We start from the raw sequence: 16,855 nt of genomic DNA on the forward strand, positions 1-16,855 counted from the left end.
GCTGCACTTGGGCAAACAAAAGTTTTAGCCACGACGACAGTAGCGGGTCGGGCGGTTGACGGGAGGGACAGCTCTGTAGCTCTGTAGCTCTGTGGTTTATTTGTTTGGCCAGCAAACTTTGCTACCTTGTGCGCACTCGGTTCTATCTGGCAGATACTTTACTGGCTATTTTTTTTTCTTGTTTCTTAGCCGGCGCAACTTGGTCCACAATCGATGAAGCGTAAATGTTCGAAATGCTCAGATATTTCCTCTCAAGTGGCCAGCGGGCGTAAAGAAAAAAGAAAACAGCAACAGCCAACTTGTTTTTGTAGCTCGTGCTTTGGTCATTACTTTGGGCCAGGCGAGCAATGCGTCGCCGCAGCTGGCAAAAGATACTTTTGTATCTTACAGATTGCCTTTGGGTGTTTTCACTGAGTAAATTTGTCTCCACTCCATGCTGCATGCTGTATGTGCGCATCAGGGGATTTGCAACGCCAGCAGCACATTGTAATAAACTGTAAGGCCTTCAGCTACCCCCGCACCCTGCCAATCTAATCCCACTCCTCTAACACTATTTTTTTATCCTCTTTTTTTTTTTTTGGTTAATTTTGTGCAGAAGCTGCAATGCAATTTTTATAAATGAAATTTCGACGCGGTTTTTGGTCTTAAAGTCTAAAGTTTATTTGAAGCAAAACTTTTGCGCGCCACCTGCTTGGTTGGGCCAGGGGGGTTGCGAGGGGTTGATGGTTCTGGGGCGGGCAATTGGAATATGATAAGTGATGTGCCGCCTGCCCCAGCGAGAAGCGCCAAAAGTCAAAAGTTTTTTGCGTGCCAAAAGTGAAATTGAATTTTGCGCTGTTGATCGAGTGATACAGCTGAGGAGCGCAAAAAGACACAGCAGCGGTGGGAATAGGGACTGCAGGATTGGTGGGCGTGGCATATGAGTTGGGCAAGTCTCTGACCAAAAAAAAAAAAAAAAAAAGAAGACAAATCAACAGCTAAAGCGTTTGAAAAAGTTCTTTGACTGCGTTTTTCACTCCTTTTTTTTTATTTATTTTGTTTGTCTTTTTTTGGCGGCTTGCCGTTGAGTGCAAAAGTTTGGACTGCAGGGAGACGGTTTTGGGTGGTGTTTGATGTTGCGTGGCAGGGTGGTGCGGTTGCAAGCATAAGCATGCATGTGGATGCCACAACCAAGTGGAATTCCGGGCAAATACACTCGGGATAATAAACGAAAAGCTGCCAAAGCGCGCTACCATTGACCCCATTCGACTGTCAAATGCTCTATAAAATGCTGTTCGACTTAAATGAATACGAATCAAGAATTCCAATTAGACATTATTTGTAATTGTAGAAGAAATCTTATAAATATGAATGACCGGAAAATTTCAAATACATCGCGATTACTCAGAATATTAAAAAAAATGTATACAAAAATAACTTTGAATATTTATTAAAATAATTAATTGTATTATAATATTTTGAATGTTGAATTTATATTTGAAATATTTCGAAAATTGTAAATATTACATTAAACCCTATAGAAAGAATAAACATAAAAAATATGTAATGGAATTATCTAATATTCATAAAACATATATAACAAATGTTGTGAGTACTTAAAATATTTGTTAAATTAATTTGAGTATGAATTGGTTAGTCCGAATAATTAATGAATACTTTGAATACTAACTGAATTAATTTGTATATGTAATGGATATTCCGAATATTTATTTGAATGAGGATGTAAAATATGAAATATGTAAGTCAAATATTTAAAAAATACTTCAAGCACTTCATTCATTTCATTTAATTAATTGGCATAAAAAATGCACATACAAAACTATAAATATTTCGTTTAGCAAAGACATTTTCTTAATTTTATTAAATGACAGTGTATGCAAAGTCGTATATTTAGCAAATTCCTGCTGTTTGTGCTACAATAAAATACTTTTTATAGCTCTCTTGACAGAATATACATATACTACCTGCGAACTGCATAAAAATTTCAACGTGAGCTGCGCCTTTGAGCGGCTTAACTTTACGCAAAAATGGCCAAAAATTGCCAAAAACTAAAAAAAAGAAGAAAATAAATAAAAAAAATTGCAGTTAATTTACAAAACAAAAATTGCATCGTTAGTCGTCCTCGTGGTTCGCGCCACTCAACAAGTGTTGGTGGCAAAAACTTTTTGCCCGAGTAAATACAAAAAAAAAAACCCAAAAAATTGCATTTGCTTTGTTGTTGCCACTGTAAAAGAGGGCGTCTTGTAAACATGGCACGAAAAAAGGAAAAAAAACAACCAAAAAGCGAAAAAGTAAACGAAAAAACAACAATTCGAAAATGTAAAGAAAACAGAAAACATTTTTTGGGGGCAAGTTTTGAAAGTTGCAACTTATCTGTTGTTGCTACTCAGGCGGCCAGCAGAGAAAAACTTTTCCAACCGGCGGAGTACGGAGTGCAGCCCACAAAAGTTTCTTAAGCCATGTTAACCGCACACATTCGCACTATCAACAACAGCAATGGGTGTATGTGTGTGTGGTGTGTGTGTGCTTGAAATCATGTGTGTATCTTTGCTGCAACTTGGACCGGTTTTTCCACTTTTGCCAAAGCAATTTGGGCCCGTTTCGGCGCTGCATACAAAAAAAGAAGAGGAAAAACGCGCTGCTGCTGCAATGTTGCAAAGTTTTCAAGTCTCGACTCGACTCTTGACTCTCGACACGACACACGAGTCTTGAGTCTTGAGTTTTTTGGGTGCCCAGAGCAAAGCACATCAGTGCGCAGTTCGACGAGGGACGCCAGCTTTCTCAACCCCCCCCCCCACACCCTGCCTGCCGCTGTTTTTTTTCTGCATTGTCATGCAAAAGTGGTAATGAAATAACGGCACCTAGCTAGCTAGCAGAACAACCAGCCGCAACCCAGCACAGTTCATGCCCTAACCAGACCCAGGCCCAGACGCAATGCATCTAAAGATCTGGGCACCGCAATCTGGCAGATTCCGCCTCCCCACTTTAACCCATTGAATGCCAGAGTGCAAGGGTGCGAGGGTGCGAGACCGCGTCCACAGATGCAAAACTTTTGTTTGTTTACACTTGCGAAATAGTTTTGATAATGCGAGAGCAGATAGTCGAGCGAACGAACAATTTCTCAGCTGCTGTTGTCAGCTGAAAATCAGACTAAAAGTTCACTTCTCAAAAGCAGCTGCTGTTGTTCCAACCGAATTAATTAAGGTTTTAAAGTTTTTAGTTAAATTAACAAACTGCAATCAATTTTTCATTTTTCTTGCGAAATTTCAATTGTATTTGAGATTCCAATGTCAATCAATGAGGTTGAAAATTGAAATTCTCAGATTCAGGATTTTTCATGATATTGCTTTGACATGTAAGTGGAAATTTGTGCAGAAGTTGATTTAACATTATTGTCGGTTGCTTTGATTCGAAATGGATTATATTATGTAATTTTGTTACAAATTTTATAAGAAACAAGTTCCATAAATCTCTCTAACAGTTGTCGTTAATATCGTAATTATTGATTTCTGATTTCCTATAATATCTTTCTGGAAGATATATTTTTGTCCGCTCTTTCTTTTCATCATCCAATCTTTACCCTCTATCTATCTATCTTACTCTCTTACTTTTTATATCCAACTCTGTCTGAATAAATATTTTCGTATTTCTTTAACTGACAATTCTAATATGAAATTGTTCTCACAATTCCAAGAAAAGTCCTAAAACCTTATTTCACTTTGCCAATTAACATCAACTAAGTTTAATAAAGTTATTATATGACATTCGATAATACAATAATAAAAAATTTTAAGAAATACATATTTCTCACATTTATAACTAAATATTTTCCCTTGGACAGTTAAAAAGAGAAGAAATTCCTGACTATATCTCGCTTGACGTCTGTCGCCTAATAGGTTAAAATGCATCTTCGTTTAAACGTTGTCAGTTTTGTTCCCGCCCCGACTTCTTTCCCACCGCACCACTCGCTCTTTCTCTTACCCCCGCCCCTTTTCCTGCCTCCTATGCTTGAAGTTGGTCGCACCTTTTGCCAGTTGCTCAGCTTCTTCTTGGCTTTTACTTTTGCCAAAGCGAACTTACAACATGGCCATCAATATTTTTGCTGCTGCTGCTGCTGCTGCTGTTTCTACTGCTGCTGCAGACACACACAGAACAAAAAAACACGTTTGCTGCACCCTAAAACTACCCTGCTGCTGCTTGTCTCCCCCGCATTAGCCATGGCCTTTAAATTGCAATCTTCTTCCGTTTCGTTGACTTTTGCTGCCTCGGCAGACAGCTCCTTGGGTCTGTGACTGCGACTGCTGCCAGGATAAACGGGCGCAGCTTAAACAGATAACATTCATTGTTACACCCACACAGGCACATACACCTACAAACACACATACCCACCCACACACATACCTAGCTCATAAGAAAATTATGTTGCATTTTATGTGCGCGCCATTGCAGTGCAGTTTTTATCGACTCGATTCGCCGGGACTTGAGTCGCTTTGTGCCTGGCCAAAAGGCAGCTGCATACATATAAAAAGACATTAAAGACACCCCAAACACACACACACACCCACCCACACACACTCTCACTCGGTCTAAGCAGAGATTTGAATTGGCAAAGTTTTTGGCGCATTGCCCAAGTCGAAGAGAGATTTATTGCCGCTGGCCAAATAATAATAAGACATAATCCCATTTGCTTTTGTGTATTGCGTGCTGCTTTCTTCAAGGATAACGTTGCATGCACCACATAGACAGACAGGCGTCCATCCTGGCATTCAAATTTTGCAGCTGCCCATTGATTGGGTTTATTTTCGCTTAGATCAAAGACAATGCATGAGCCTGGGGGCCATTAAAAGGCAAAAATCTATGCCAAATTACATTGTAATCGAGCGCAGCTCAAACACACAAGACGCACACACACACACACGCGTACACACACACAATCACTGTTTGGTGTGTTCTTACGTTTTACGGCCAAATTCAATGCTGGTAATTAACTTTGAAAATCCAATTATGGCAAAACTTTTACCAGAGTTTGTGTGTGGGTCTGTATGTATGCGTGTGTGTGTGTGTGTGGGTGTGTGTATAAACTTGCAAGTGTAAAGTGTTGCCACACAGCAAGTGTGTGGGTGCATTTATAAGTGATATGCAGAACATGCAATTAACAAGAGCAAATTCACTCGACTCACTCAGTGCCGCCTGCGTGTATGTGTATGTGTGCCTGTTGTTGTGCCAGCGTGTGTGTGCGCGTGTGTGCCTGCAGCTACAAGCTCTGCCTCGCCTCAGCTCGACTCGCTTGCCTCGTGTCGTGTTGCCTTCTGCTCTTTTTTGCCTGAAGGCAGCCACACACATACACACACACTCGCACACACACTGCAGCCGGCACAGCACGAGACGCCCACTTTTAGCTGCTGCTGGCAATCTTGGCAGCTGCAATTTGGTTAGCCAGCTTGCCCCACCGCACCGCAGTGGCCTGTTCGCCCGCCTCCTTCCATTGTTTCCATTTTAATATAATTCTCACGTAATAATTGCGTTTGAGCAGTGTCAAACTATGCCAACAAAAGCAGACGTGTGAAAGGAAGACTCTAGCCTCTAGACTCTAAACTGTAGACTCTGATCTTTGGCAGACCCCCTTCGACACAACTGTCCGTTGCAGCGTCTCCCCACTGCTGACCGACTTTGAGAGTCAAGCCAAATTCATTGAGAAATGAAGCGATTTTGTGTAAAATTTGTTATTGAGGCCTTTTTTAAATCTGCATTTCGATTAAGCTTTTCAGGTCTTCTTACTGGCCATAATGGCCATTATGGTACAGATATATTCTCCTATGCCTGCCTCCATTTGCATAATATCGATAAATATTTCAAGATATGTTTTATTAAGCATAACTCGTAGATTATATTAGCTAGATACACCAAGCATAACTCGTAGATTATATTAGCTAGATACACCAAACTTGGTAGGTAGGCTCTTGTTTGGTAAACATTGATAAGGATTATTTACTTTTGGGATTCATCGGATTTAACTTATGGCTCCCATAGACACTATTTGATATGTAGTAATCTACTTGATATAGTTCTCATGGGAACTATCTGTGGTGAATTATATTGCAATATGCTCTGCAGGGTTACAAAAAATCAATTTGGTTTATAAAACTTCTAAAATTATTAAGCAAAATCTTGATGAAAGTTCAACAAAGTTTCAAAATGTTGTCTACACAAGTTTTTATTATATTTACTACGAAAACGCCTAAAAGTATACTACAATTTTCTGCCACGCAAAATACTGGGAAGCACAATACAAGCAGACATTTTAAAATACACTTATTAATGTAGAAAGCATTAAAAAAATGTCTGGGACAAAAGTTGATTGATTCTAAGGATATTGAGTTTTCTTTTTAAATAAGCCAGCCTGGAGCTCTAGTATTCATAGAAAACAATCTAGACAACTTTTATTAAGTTCTTGAATTATGTATTCTATTCTATTTAGGTAATTGGCAACATTCTTTCTGTGTCCTTTGTGGAGTTCCTTTAGCTGGCTCGTTGTCAGCTTTTTGCAGAACTTAAATTGATTTCTGCATGAGAGCTTTAAGAATTTCTACTTGTTATTCATATTTCACATTCCTGTGTATTTCTGTAAAGAAATGCCTTCGAAAGCTCGAAAATAGAAAAAAGGCAGCTTAATGCGGATATCTTCTAGTTACGTTTCAGCCCCCTCAGTCTACTTGTTTTTTATGTACAAAGGGCACATCCTTTCTTCATCATTTTTTTTATATTGTGCTTTCTATTATGAGAATTTTGCAAATTTGCACCGGAAATTGAATTTTTCATTTGCGTATCCTGCGCAGCCATTTGGTCGCCATCTTTTGCCAGCGCGCCTCTTGGTATTTTATTATTTTTAATTTCCCCGTCAGCAATTATAAGAAATTTTTCTTCGACTTCATTTTGTATAATGATAATTTAATTAGCTGCAAGTGCCTTTTTACCGTTTGCCAGCTCATTAACTGCACTTAACTGGCGCCCGACGACTTTTCGTGAATTTTTAATGACAGGCCAAACGTTCCATGCCTCGTCCTCATCCAACAAACCATCCACCCCGGGCTTCTTTACGCCTCGGGAGATCTGTCATTCACAACAACACAAACTGGCAGGCTGGCTGGCTGGTTGGCTGGTCGGCAGGACTGGGCTGGCATTGTGTATCGCTATATATGTACATGTCAATTAATGTGAAATTGATAGCATTCGGGAAATTTACTTATATTTTTGCATATGTCAATATTTACATGCCAAACTGCAGTCAGCCGCGAAATTTATGTGCAAACAGAATTGTGTTTGGTCCTATTATTTTTTTGCGTAAATATTTGTGCGCGCATACACGTGGCGTATGTGTAATCAGTCAGCTGAGCAATCAAAAGCGTAGGCTATGGATATATATAACAACGAGCGAGGAGTAGCGAGCGTTCAGATTAGCGAGTGATGCGTATGATGGCCTCGAATAGGAAAAGCTATGGTTGCTAAACAGCGAAAAATAAAAAAAAAATTAGAGCTGTCAGTGTATACAGAGCAGCGAGTTGAAAGCAGCGAGCGTTTATGCACGAAACAAGCAGATCACTAAAGAGGCTTTTTAAGAACGGGTATTAAGCAACGAGTAATAATAAACAAGTACAACAGGGATTACAAAGCAACGGAGAACGCAGCGAGTGCAAAGCAAAAGAGCGAATGCAAGGCAACTAGTGGTAAACGAAGAACAAAGAGCGAGTGCAGAAATGTGTGCAGGCAGCGAGTAGAAAGTAGCGTGTACTGAGCAGCGAGTACTGAGCAGCGAGAGGTAAGCAGCTAGTAACGAGTGCCAAGCAACAAGGGTGAAGTAGTTAGCAACGAGTAACTTTGTATAACAGCGAGCAGTATAAGACCAGAACTGAGTAGCGAGAGAAATGTAACTAGTTGCACGCAGCGAATGTCAATAATGCGAATGATAGACAAAGAGTAGTGAGCATCGTCCAGCAACGAGTGCACTTGCTGAGCGCCAACAATTCGTTTGTCGTTGTAATTCTGGCAATTTGCCTAAGTGCAAGCGAATGGACGCCTGGACGCCGCTGTCGACTTGAAAGTTTTAATTAGAAACGCAACTGCAAAATGGAAGACTAAAGGACTAAGAGGGCAGTGCAGCAGGCAGTCAAGCGAAATGAGCAGACAAAATGCGTTGACAGACGATGTGAAAGGAACAACGGCAAAGGCAGCGGCTGCGGCAGCGGCAGCGAATCTCAACGAGGCCAGCGCCAAAAAGTAACTTTAATGGCAATGGTAAGAATAAATGAATGGGCAAAAAAAAAGGAGGAAAAAAAGATGGCAGAGCGCACAATTTTATGTGGCACACCAAACTTTTGACATAAATTCGTAGCGCCAAAAAATGAGAACTGATGCGTCCAGCCAGATATATGGCGTGAGAGTTGCCACCTTGGCGGCATGTTACTTAGATACAATTCGCTAAGACGCTGCCAGACGACTGTCAAATTAATTTTAATGCGATTTTCATGGCTGTGTCTCGCATAACTTTTGCGGATTTTAACGATTATTGGCCCTAATGTGAATGCAAGCCCGCAGATACACTCGACACGCGAACAGCGCGTCCTAGAGTTGCCAGACCGCCCGCTCGTCCGTCTGCCTGACTAGCTGCCTGCCTGACTGCCAGTTTGCCACCCAATTGAAACAATCTTTAAATTTAGCACATGCCGGCGACAGTCGGCAGCAAATGCACAAATTTATTGCCCGCCGCTACTTGAAATTGGTACTGGAACTGGCTTAAACGCTGGCTCATGCATATTTGATGCCAAATATAAAGCGGACATAAATTCAACTCGAAATTTACGCAGCAAAGTAAAAGTAATGCCTGAAAAGAAGGCCAGAACGGGGCCACGCACGCACCTATGTATGTATGTACCGAGTGCTGGGGACTTGAGAACTTTGTCGTTTGATTTCTTATTTTCCTTTCCATTCTTTTTTTTTTTTGTTTTGTAATGTGAAGGACAGAGACTTTTGGGGCTGGCGGAGCTTAGTCGTCATCATACAAAAAGAAAGTTGCACCGAAAATTGTTTATTTTATTTTCTTTTACTTCTTTTTTTATTTATTTTGTTGCTGTTGTTGTACTTTACCTTGACGGCATTGACAAGTTGAGCGACTGCGTTTGAGGCTTACCTATAATGGTTTATTAAAAATTAAATAAATATTGTGGTTCTGAAAGTCGCCGGTAATAACAGCTTGAAAAGGGACCAGTGGGAGTGTGTGGGGGCCAGCAGGAAAGCTTCTTATGTTCGACAAAATTGAAAAGTTGTCAATCTCTTGTGGCGCCCATCAAAAAATATAAAATAAAGTTTTAAATATGCATACAAAAATTTCCAGAAAAAAAGGAATTTTAAAAATGGTATAATACATAGTTTAATATTGTACGTTAGGAATTAAACATTCGAAGAGATTTTAAATGTTAATCATATTTATATGTTGGGTTTATTAAATTATATACATGTATATAAATTATGAGGTAATAAAATAATATTAATTTAATGTGCTGAGCCTAGTGAATTTTATTTAAATAAATTCTGGCATATTTATTAAAAGATTAAAAGATTATTGAAAAGTTTTCGTAGTTTTGAGGTCATAAAATAATTTATAATTTTATAAAGATATGTTAAACATTATTGAATGATAATATCTAAAATTATATATAAATTAAATTTATTATGTAAATTAATATTATAAAATAATTAAATTTAAATGAAATGTTTTAGTTGAATGACAAAAATATTCATTATAAAATTTACAGCTACACTTATAGAAGAAAATATTTTCATAAAAGGAAATTTATAAATATATAAAATGCATAAAAAGCAGCCGTAAAATTTTTTCTTATTTTACTGTTAATTACCTTTAAATATAAAAAATGTAGCTTATTTCAATTTTGCACTCTCAGTAAAGCTGTAAATATTATTTTAGTTGTTGTCCTCTTCTGCTGCTCATTTATAAATTAGCAAGTAAACGTTTTAAACCAACATTTTAATTATATTTTCTATCAATTTGTCTATTTTTGCAGTCCTGTTAACAACGTTGAGCGGCTGCTGTCTGGTCCTGGCCGATGAGTCCATCGACACCCGCGAGAACGCGGATCTCGTGTTGAAGTGTCGCTTCACCGAGAAATATGAGGCAAACGATTTCTCATTCTTTTGGACGCGTTCGATATCGAATCCGGCGCAATTTGACAACGTAGCCATTGGTGAAGTGCAGTTGAGTTCCGGCTATAGGTGAGTAAAACCCGCTCTAACAACCACACACACATCCACTCACACACGCGCATAAAACGATGATGTGCGTCAAGCCCGTAGTTAACTGCAGCAATGAAAATCTGTGGAAATTGCTGTGCCAGTTCCTGTTCCTGTTGCTGTTTGCAGTTATCCTGTTATGTCAGCCTTTGCCATTTGTTAAGTTAATTAAATGTCGCACATCCCCACACACACACACACACACACACACACATACACACAAATACATATATGTAATGCGATTTATGCATGTGACTCTGTGTCTGGGAACTTAATTAAAATCAAGTTCTTGGCTATTTAAACGGGTCGCAACAGCGGCTCAGTTGGCCAGCCAACTGTTCTGGCCATATCCTTAATCCTTAATGTCAATGCCGACGCGTGTTAAACATTCGCACAGTTATGAGGTACACACACTCGCACATTCACATCCACACACACTCACACTCACTCACACATCCACTCACACACACACACTCACTCATATGTGTCTGTTTATGTTTCATTTTCATTGCCCGCGCGCCTGCTCGTCCGCTCGTTCGCGCCATTTTGCAATTGTATTTTTATTTGCTTCGTGCCTCGACTTCCGCTTCCGGCTCTCGTTGCGCACTCGGCCTGTTTTTAATGTATCGCTTGGTTTGACTCGTTTTCTGTTTTTCTCCTGCTTCCGCTGCTGCCGCTTCTTTTGCCTTCTTTATGTGGCAACGCATAAATTTTAAGTGCCCAGTCGAGGCCACAAAATGCATCGCGTTTGCCTGCCAAATGAAATGCCCAACAGCAGGCAGCGCTGTCGGACATTTTGCCAGCTATATGTGTGTGTGCGAGTGTGTGTGAGTGTGTGTACACTCGCACAATAAAAGCAAATCAACAAAACAGCAAATAGAAATCCAAAACATAAAAAAAGCGCAAGCAATGCTAACGTAGTACTCGCTGGGTCGAGGCCCAGTTCCCAGGCAAATTGTAAAATACATTTTTACTGCAATTTGTGCCGAAAGCTAACAAGCAGCAGCAGCAACAATAAGAACAACCAAACATAATACAAACCGCGTCCTAACCAAGGCATTCCCCATATACCTCTATATTTCGCCAATTGTATCTGTATCTGTTTAATGTATCTGTATCCGTATCTGTGTATCTGTCGCTGCAAAAGTGAAATTACTGCAAATTTCGCAGCTAGCCAAAAAGGCCGCTGCGATTTCTGGGTTCAACGAAACTCCAAAATGGCATAACAAAATAAAGACCCACAGGCAGCGCAGAGAAACTGGAGAGCAGAGCATAGCAGCTCAGGGAGCCCGAAGCTAATATATCGTTAAACATTTCATTTAACGAGCCAGACGCAGACACAAATTTTTGGCCGACCATTTCGGAATGCAAGTCATGCTGCCAATTGGTGATTCTCAGTAAATCGCAACAAATCTCCATAAAAACGCCAACAATTTGCTTAAAATTTCAATCATTTTAAGTAAATCAAGTGTGGGTGGCACTTTAAAATAGAATGCAAATATAGATATGCCTCTATATATATATGTATACACATGCTATATATATATATATGTATTTACTTGTTCATGGTATAGGATCGGTCTTATCTTAATTTCAGGCATTTTCAATATATGGAACTGCAAGTAAAGATCGCTTAAATAACATCTATGCGCAGCGAAAAGTTCTTTATATAGGCAAAGTTCTTTATTTAGATTTCTTTAATACAATTATCTGCCTGACTTCTCGCAGGTTCCTCTTTTTGAAACATCTACGATACATTTTTGAGCTACTGTTTAACAATTTCGGAACGTTTTAAATTGGAACATCCTTCGAAAACAGTTGAGAATAAATCATATGCTAGATTTAGATCTGATATGCACATGATGCCTATACTCTTTTATAGCTCTGTTATTGCTAGCAACTATATTTTATCGATCTCAAATCGATTTTTCAAATAAAGAAATTTTTTATTTCTGAAACATCCTTTGGAAATAGTTAAAAATTAGAACTAGCTCTGAAAAACATATGATATTTTCGCTCTATTAGAACTCTTGTCAGCTTCTCGAAATGCAGTCGTTTTCACTTGCTGGAACATCCTTTTTGCTGCACAATCCAAAATGTAGACAACACACACATTAAAATTGAGTTGAAAGCTGAAACCAAAACATGTACCGGAATGTCCCATTGCCAAATAATTGGCTGCGGCAATGGCCGTTTAACGTTTAGCGCCAAACGAATAGACGGCCAGAAAAGCAAAAGAGATATGGGCGTGAGATATATATATATATATATATATATATATATATATATATAGAGATGAAGCGAATCTGCATTGGAATCTGCTAAACGAATTGGAATTCCGAGCACAACGAACCGAATCCCAGACAGAGTACGCCTCCGGCAATGGCACACTAGAAAATTGCAGCAACAGCTCTCCGCCTGCCGTGGGCCAGGAGAATGGGGCGGTTATTTCGAAAAACAAAAAAAAATTAAATAATAATACAGGGGCTATACTACAAATCCCGCAGGAGCTTTTGGCGCTCAAGGACGTGCGACACGCGCGCCATTTTTTTTTTTAAATGCTTTAAGCGAACGCTTGCTGCATTCTACGAAAGATTCGCGTTTTTCCCCAAGAGGCAGGCGATGAGTGGAGAACTGCGCTTTGCCAGCAATTTTTATAATTTGCACCATTTTTTTTCTTTTTTTCTACTTTATCTGTATCCTGTTGGCCCGTTGTCCTGTCCCCAAGCTCAGGCTGCAAATGAGCAGCTATGGCGGCCGCTGGAGACGACGCGGCAAATAGAAAAATAATAATACAAAAAAAAAGTTGAAAAATAGATTCAACTAGACGAAGGACGCACGAGCTAGAGCCTGCAGAGAATTGAGTCAATTTGCCTGGCTACAATAATTTTTTCCCTTTTTTTTTTATGGGTCAACATTGTTTTTTGAGTTCTTTTTTTCTTCTTGCATATTCTCTATTTAGAGGTTTTTTCCATAGTTTAATTCCTTATTTTTTTTTTGTGAGTTTTTTGGCCAAATTGCCAGCCACGCTCTGCTGTGGTTTTACTGTACGGTAAACGCGTTCGTCTAACAAATTAAATTCTTTTTCCGCTGACGCGTGTTTTTGCGGCTTGCAGCAATTAGCGTGGGGCGCAGTACGAGAAGGGGGGAGTGCGGAGCGGCTGCTGTGTTGCTGAGTGAATTGTCAATTAAAGCCATAAAATGCGTCTAGACGCCAAATGAGATGTGTCGAGCTGCTATCAAGTGTCCTCAATGTCCAGTCACGCCTTGGCACTTGGCAAACACCACTTCGCTGCCTTTGAGCTGTGCTTGACAAATGAAGTTCATAGTTCGCCAATGGGAAAGGGGGCTCTGGAGGGGTCAGCATCTTGTTTGCCAATTTAATAAACTGCTGCGTAGTCGCTGCGTCGCAGCCATCGATCCATTGACCAGCCAAGTGGACGGTGGCAGCTCCTCAGCTGCGTATCAATTTTCAGTAGTTGTCCAGGACAACCAACGAAATAATCAGCGTGCTGGGGAAATTGTAAAAAAAAAATTGCCAAAATATATATCAAGTAAAATAAAATTCAAGAGCAGTTCACAGTAAAAGCGATAAATTATCCGAAGACTAAATACACTAGCAGAAAAACATGTTTAACAAGTTCTTTGGGAAAACTTGAATATTAACACAAATACATATAAAGCACATAGGAAAAGGAATAATTGAAATATGTTTAAATTTCAAATAAATACGAGAGATTCAAAGAATATAGAGCTTATTACGCGTACTTACAAAGCTCTATGTAATATAGAATACAGCATTGAAACTATAAAAAAAATATATTTATTTATAAATTATAATATAATAAAAGTTAAACAAAACTATATAAAAATAGTAAATGTGTAGGAGCCGCTTTAGTTGAAAAATAATCTGCTATCTGTTTAGTAGAATTCTCATCTGACGACGCCCAATTAATATTTAATATTAATAAATTTGTTAAATATTTATATGGCTAACTTTGCTTCAACTAAATTCACAATATAGTAGGTTTTGAACTGAAAACCTTGCCAGGTCAAGACGAACTCTGTTTCCTATCATCCACTCCAGTACATATTCCATACACCTCACATTTTTATGCGTCCCAATTGTGTTCATCGCATCATAATACCCGAAGCTGTTGAACTTAAATGGATTTCTTCAGAATAAGTACATTTGGCAACTACAACAAATTGAAGCAGCTAAAAATTGAGACAACTTTTGGGAAATTGGATTGATTTTCTCTTGATTATCCGGCTATGGGGGAGTTTGTTTTTCCCAAGCATTTAGCAAATATAGAAATTCAATTAGGAATAAGAAAAGTTACAAAATTTACAATTAAAATGTGGACTTAAATTTCTGCCTTGGCAATTAAATTGACAGCAGAAAGAAAACACTTCAAGCCCAACGACAACAGCAGCAGCAACAACAATTACAACTGCAGAAATGTTGACATTTTGTTTACCAATCGGTTGCTAACGTCTGGCAACCCTCCGCAATTGCCAAACCTTCCAACTTTTCACCGTTGTCATCGTTATCGTCAATCGAAGTCATCGTCTAGGAAAATATGCAAACATTTATTGAACGTTGATTTTATTTATGTTGCTGTCACACGCCCCGCCTTACGCCCCTTGCCCCTGCCATTGACAGCCCCAGCTCAAATATTAACATTTGCTATTTATTTATATTGCGAATCGTTTAAAGTTGAACCACCTGCGGGCCCGTACGGCAGCAGTCGTCAGCAGTCAGGACCCGCAGCAGGACATCAGCAAAAAACTCAATATTAGCACAATTAGTGTTGTGGCTCTTAAAGGGCAGCCGATATGGGCGAGGTGTGTGCGCCCATGGCGAGCACTGGCCAAGTTTTTAAATAAAATAAATTGAATTTTCAAATGGAATCGCCGTTTGATTCCCGGAAAAAATACTTATAAAATTGGTGTATATACAAATATTTTTAATTAATTCATTTTCTATTATTTTCTGTATCATTTGCAGACTCGACTTTCAACCGGAGCGCGGCATTTATGATCTGCAGATCAAGAATGTCTCCTATAATCGGGACAATGGACGCTTCGAGTGCCGCATCAAGGCCAAAGGCACCGGTGCCGATGTGCATCAGGAATTTCATAATCTCACCGTCCTAACGCCCCCACATCCGCCCGTCATCTCGCCCGGCAGCATTGCCGTTGCCACCGAGGACAAACCCATGGAGCTGACATGCAGCAGCATTGGCGGCTCACCGGATCCCACCATAACGTACGTTTTGGGGATTATCTACATAAGCTCTATATATATGTATATAGGTTTATATGACTGCCTGAACCAACCTTTCAATCTCTATTTCTCTGCTTCTTTCACTCATTTAGCTGGTACCGCGAGGGTTCAAACTCGCCGCTGCCCGCCACTGTGCTGCGCGGTGGCACCAAGGATCAACCCACCAATGCCACGCTGTCGATTACACCACGTCGCGAAGACGATGGCGCCAAGTACAAGTGTGTGGTGCGCAATCGCGCCATGAACGAGGGCAAACGCCTGGAGGCGACAACCACATTGAATGTTAACTGTGAGTACCGATTTAATTCTATCTGCATATACCTTATATCCTCCAACTTCTAAATGAGGCTTAATCAGCGGCAGACCAAACTTGTCAATATTTAAAATTGTACACTGGGAATAGAATAATATTTGGCAATATAAAAAACTCGAGTTGCCTAAATTAATTACTTTTACCCCATCATAAATCAGTTCATGCAGCTTGATATTTTACAAGATTATATTTGCGAAGACTTTAAACCTTAAGCCTTGGATGTCTTGAGTCCGAAGAAAAGTTAAAACATTCTTTAAAGACTCAATATAGCGAGAATGATCTTCAAGAGCTTTAAGCTTTAATCAATCTAATTTGGATTCCTAGAAGCTTTTTAATTATTTTAAAGCTTTCAAAAAAACGCCATCGCAGTAATGGTAATTTTTTATTTTTCATTGCTTTTATTTTTATTGGCTTAATTAAAAAAAGCTTTCATGTGCTTTCAAAGCTTAGTTTTTCGTAAAGTCCTTAATTTTTAAAAATTACGCAGGTTCGCTTACATGTTTAAGGTGTTATGCATTTCTTTAAAAATAAACTTAATTGGTTCTTGAGAATCTTAATGCATGCCAATATTGATTTCCATTTTAATATTAATTATCAATACTTAAAAGCTAAGCGGAACTTCAAAGAGCAAAGCTTGACGAAATGAATTAATTTTGTTGCCGATTCTTCACTTGTTTTCTCCCCATTTTCTCACACTCTGCTCCAGCCCATTCTCATTTTCTTTGATTAAAAACTATGATCTGTTATGCTGACAAATGCCTTTGACATTATTTCAACTAACTTGAACTCGGCTTGCAATTGCTTCTAAATATAGCAAAGGCAGCTAATTGTTAACTTGCAAACTGCCTCCCGGGTAAACCCTGCCCCCGCACTCGCCCCTGCCCTTGCTGCGCTATTCATTATGGTATTGCAGTTTGTCTTTTGAGTGGAAGTGGCAGCTGCCTGGCTGT

At 39.3% G+C, this 16,855-nt stretch overlaps 1 protein-coding gene across 1 annotated transcript in view; it reads left to right on the forward strand.

The window, feature by feature from the left end:
- The window catches only part of ed (echinoid), a 115,041-nt gene that overhangs the window by 50,666 nt on the left and 47,520 nt on the right, over positions 1 to 16,855 (forward strand). Inside the window, exons 2-4 of the mRNA XM_064684747.1 lie at positions 10,077 to 10,284; positions 15,314 to 15,574; positions 15,685 to 15,881. Of these exons, the coding sequence (XP_064540817.1) occupies positions 10,077 to 10,284; positions 15,314 to 15,574; positions 15,685 to 15,881 (666 nt within the window). The remainder of the gene's footprint in view (positions 1 to 10,076; positions 10,285 to 15,313; positions 15,575 to 15,684; positions 15,882 to 16,855) is intronic.

Source organism: Drosophila montana, unplaced genomic scaffold, assembly GCF_035044405.1.
Source record: "Drosophila montana isolate Dmon_TW-CO22-7 unplaced genomic scaffold, ASM3504440v1 contig_2_1, whole genome shotgun sequence".
Classification (NCBI taxonomy): Eukaryota; Metazoa; Arthropoda; class Insecta; order Diptera; family Drosophilidae; genus Drosophila; species Drosophila montana.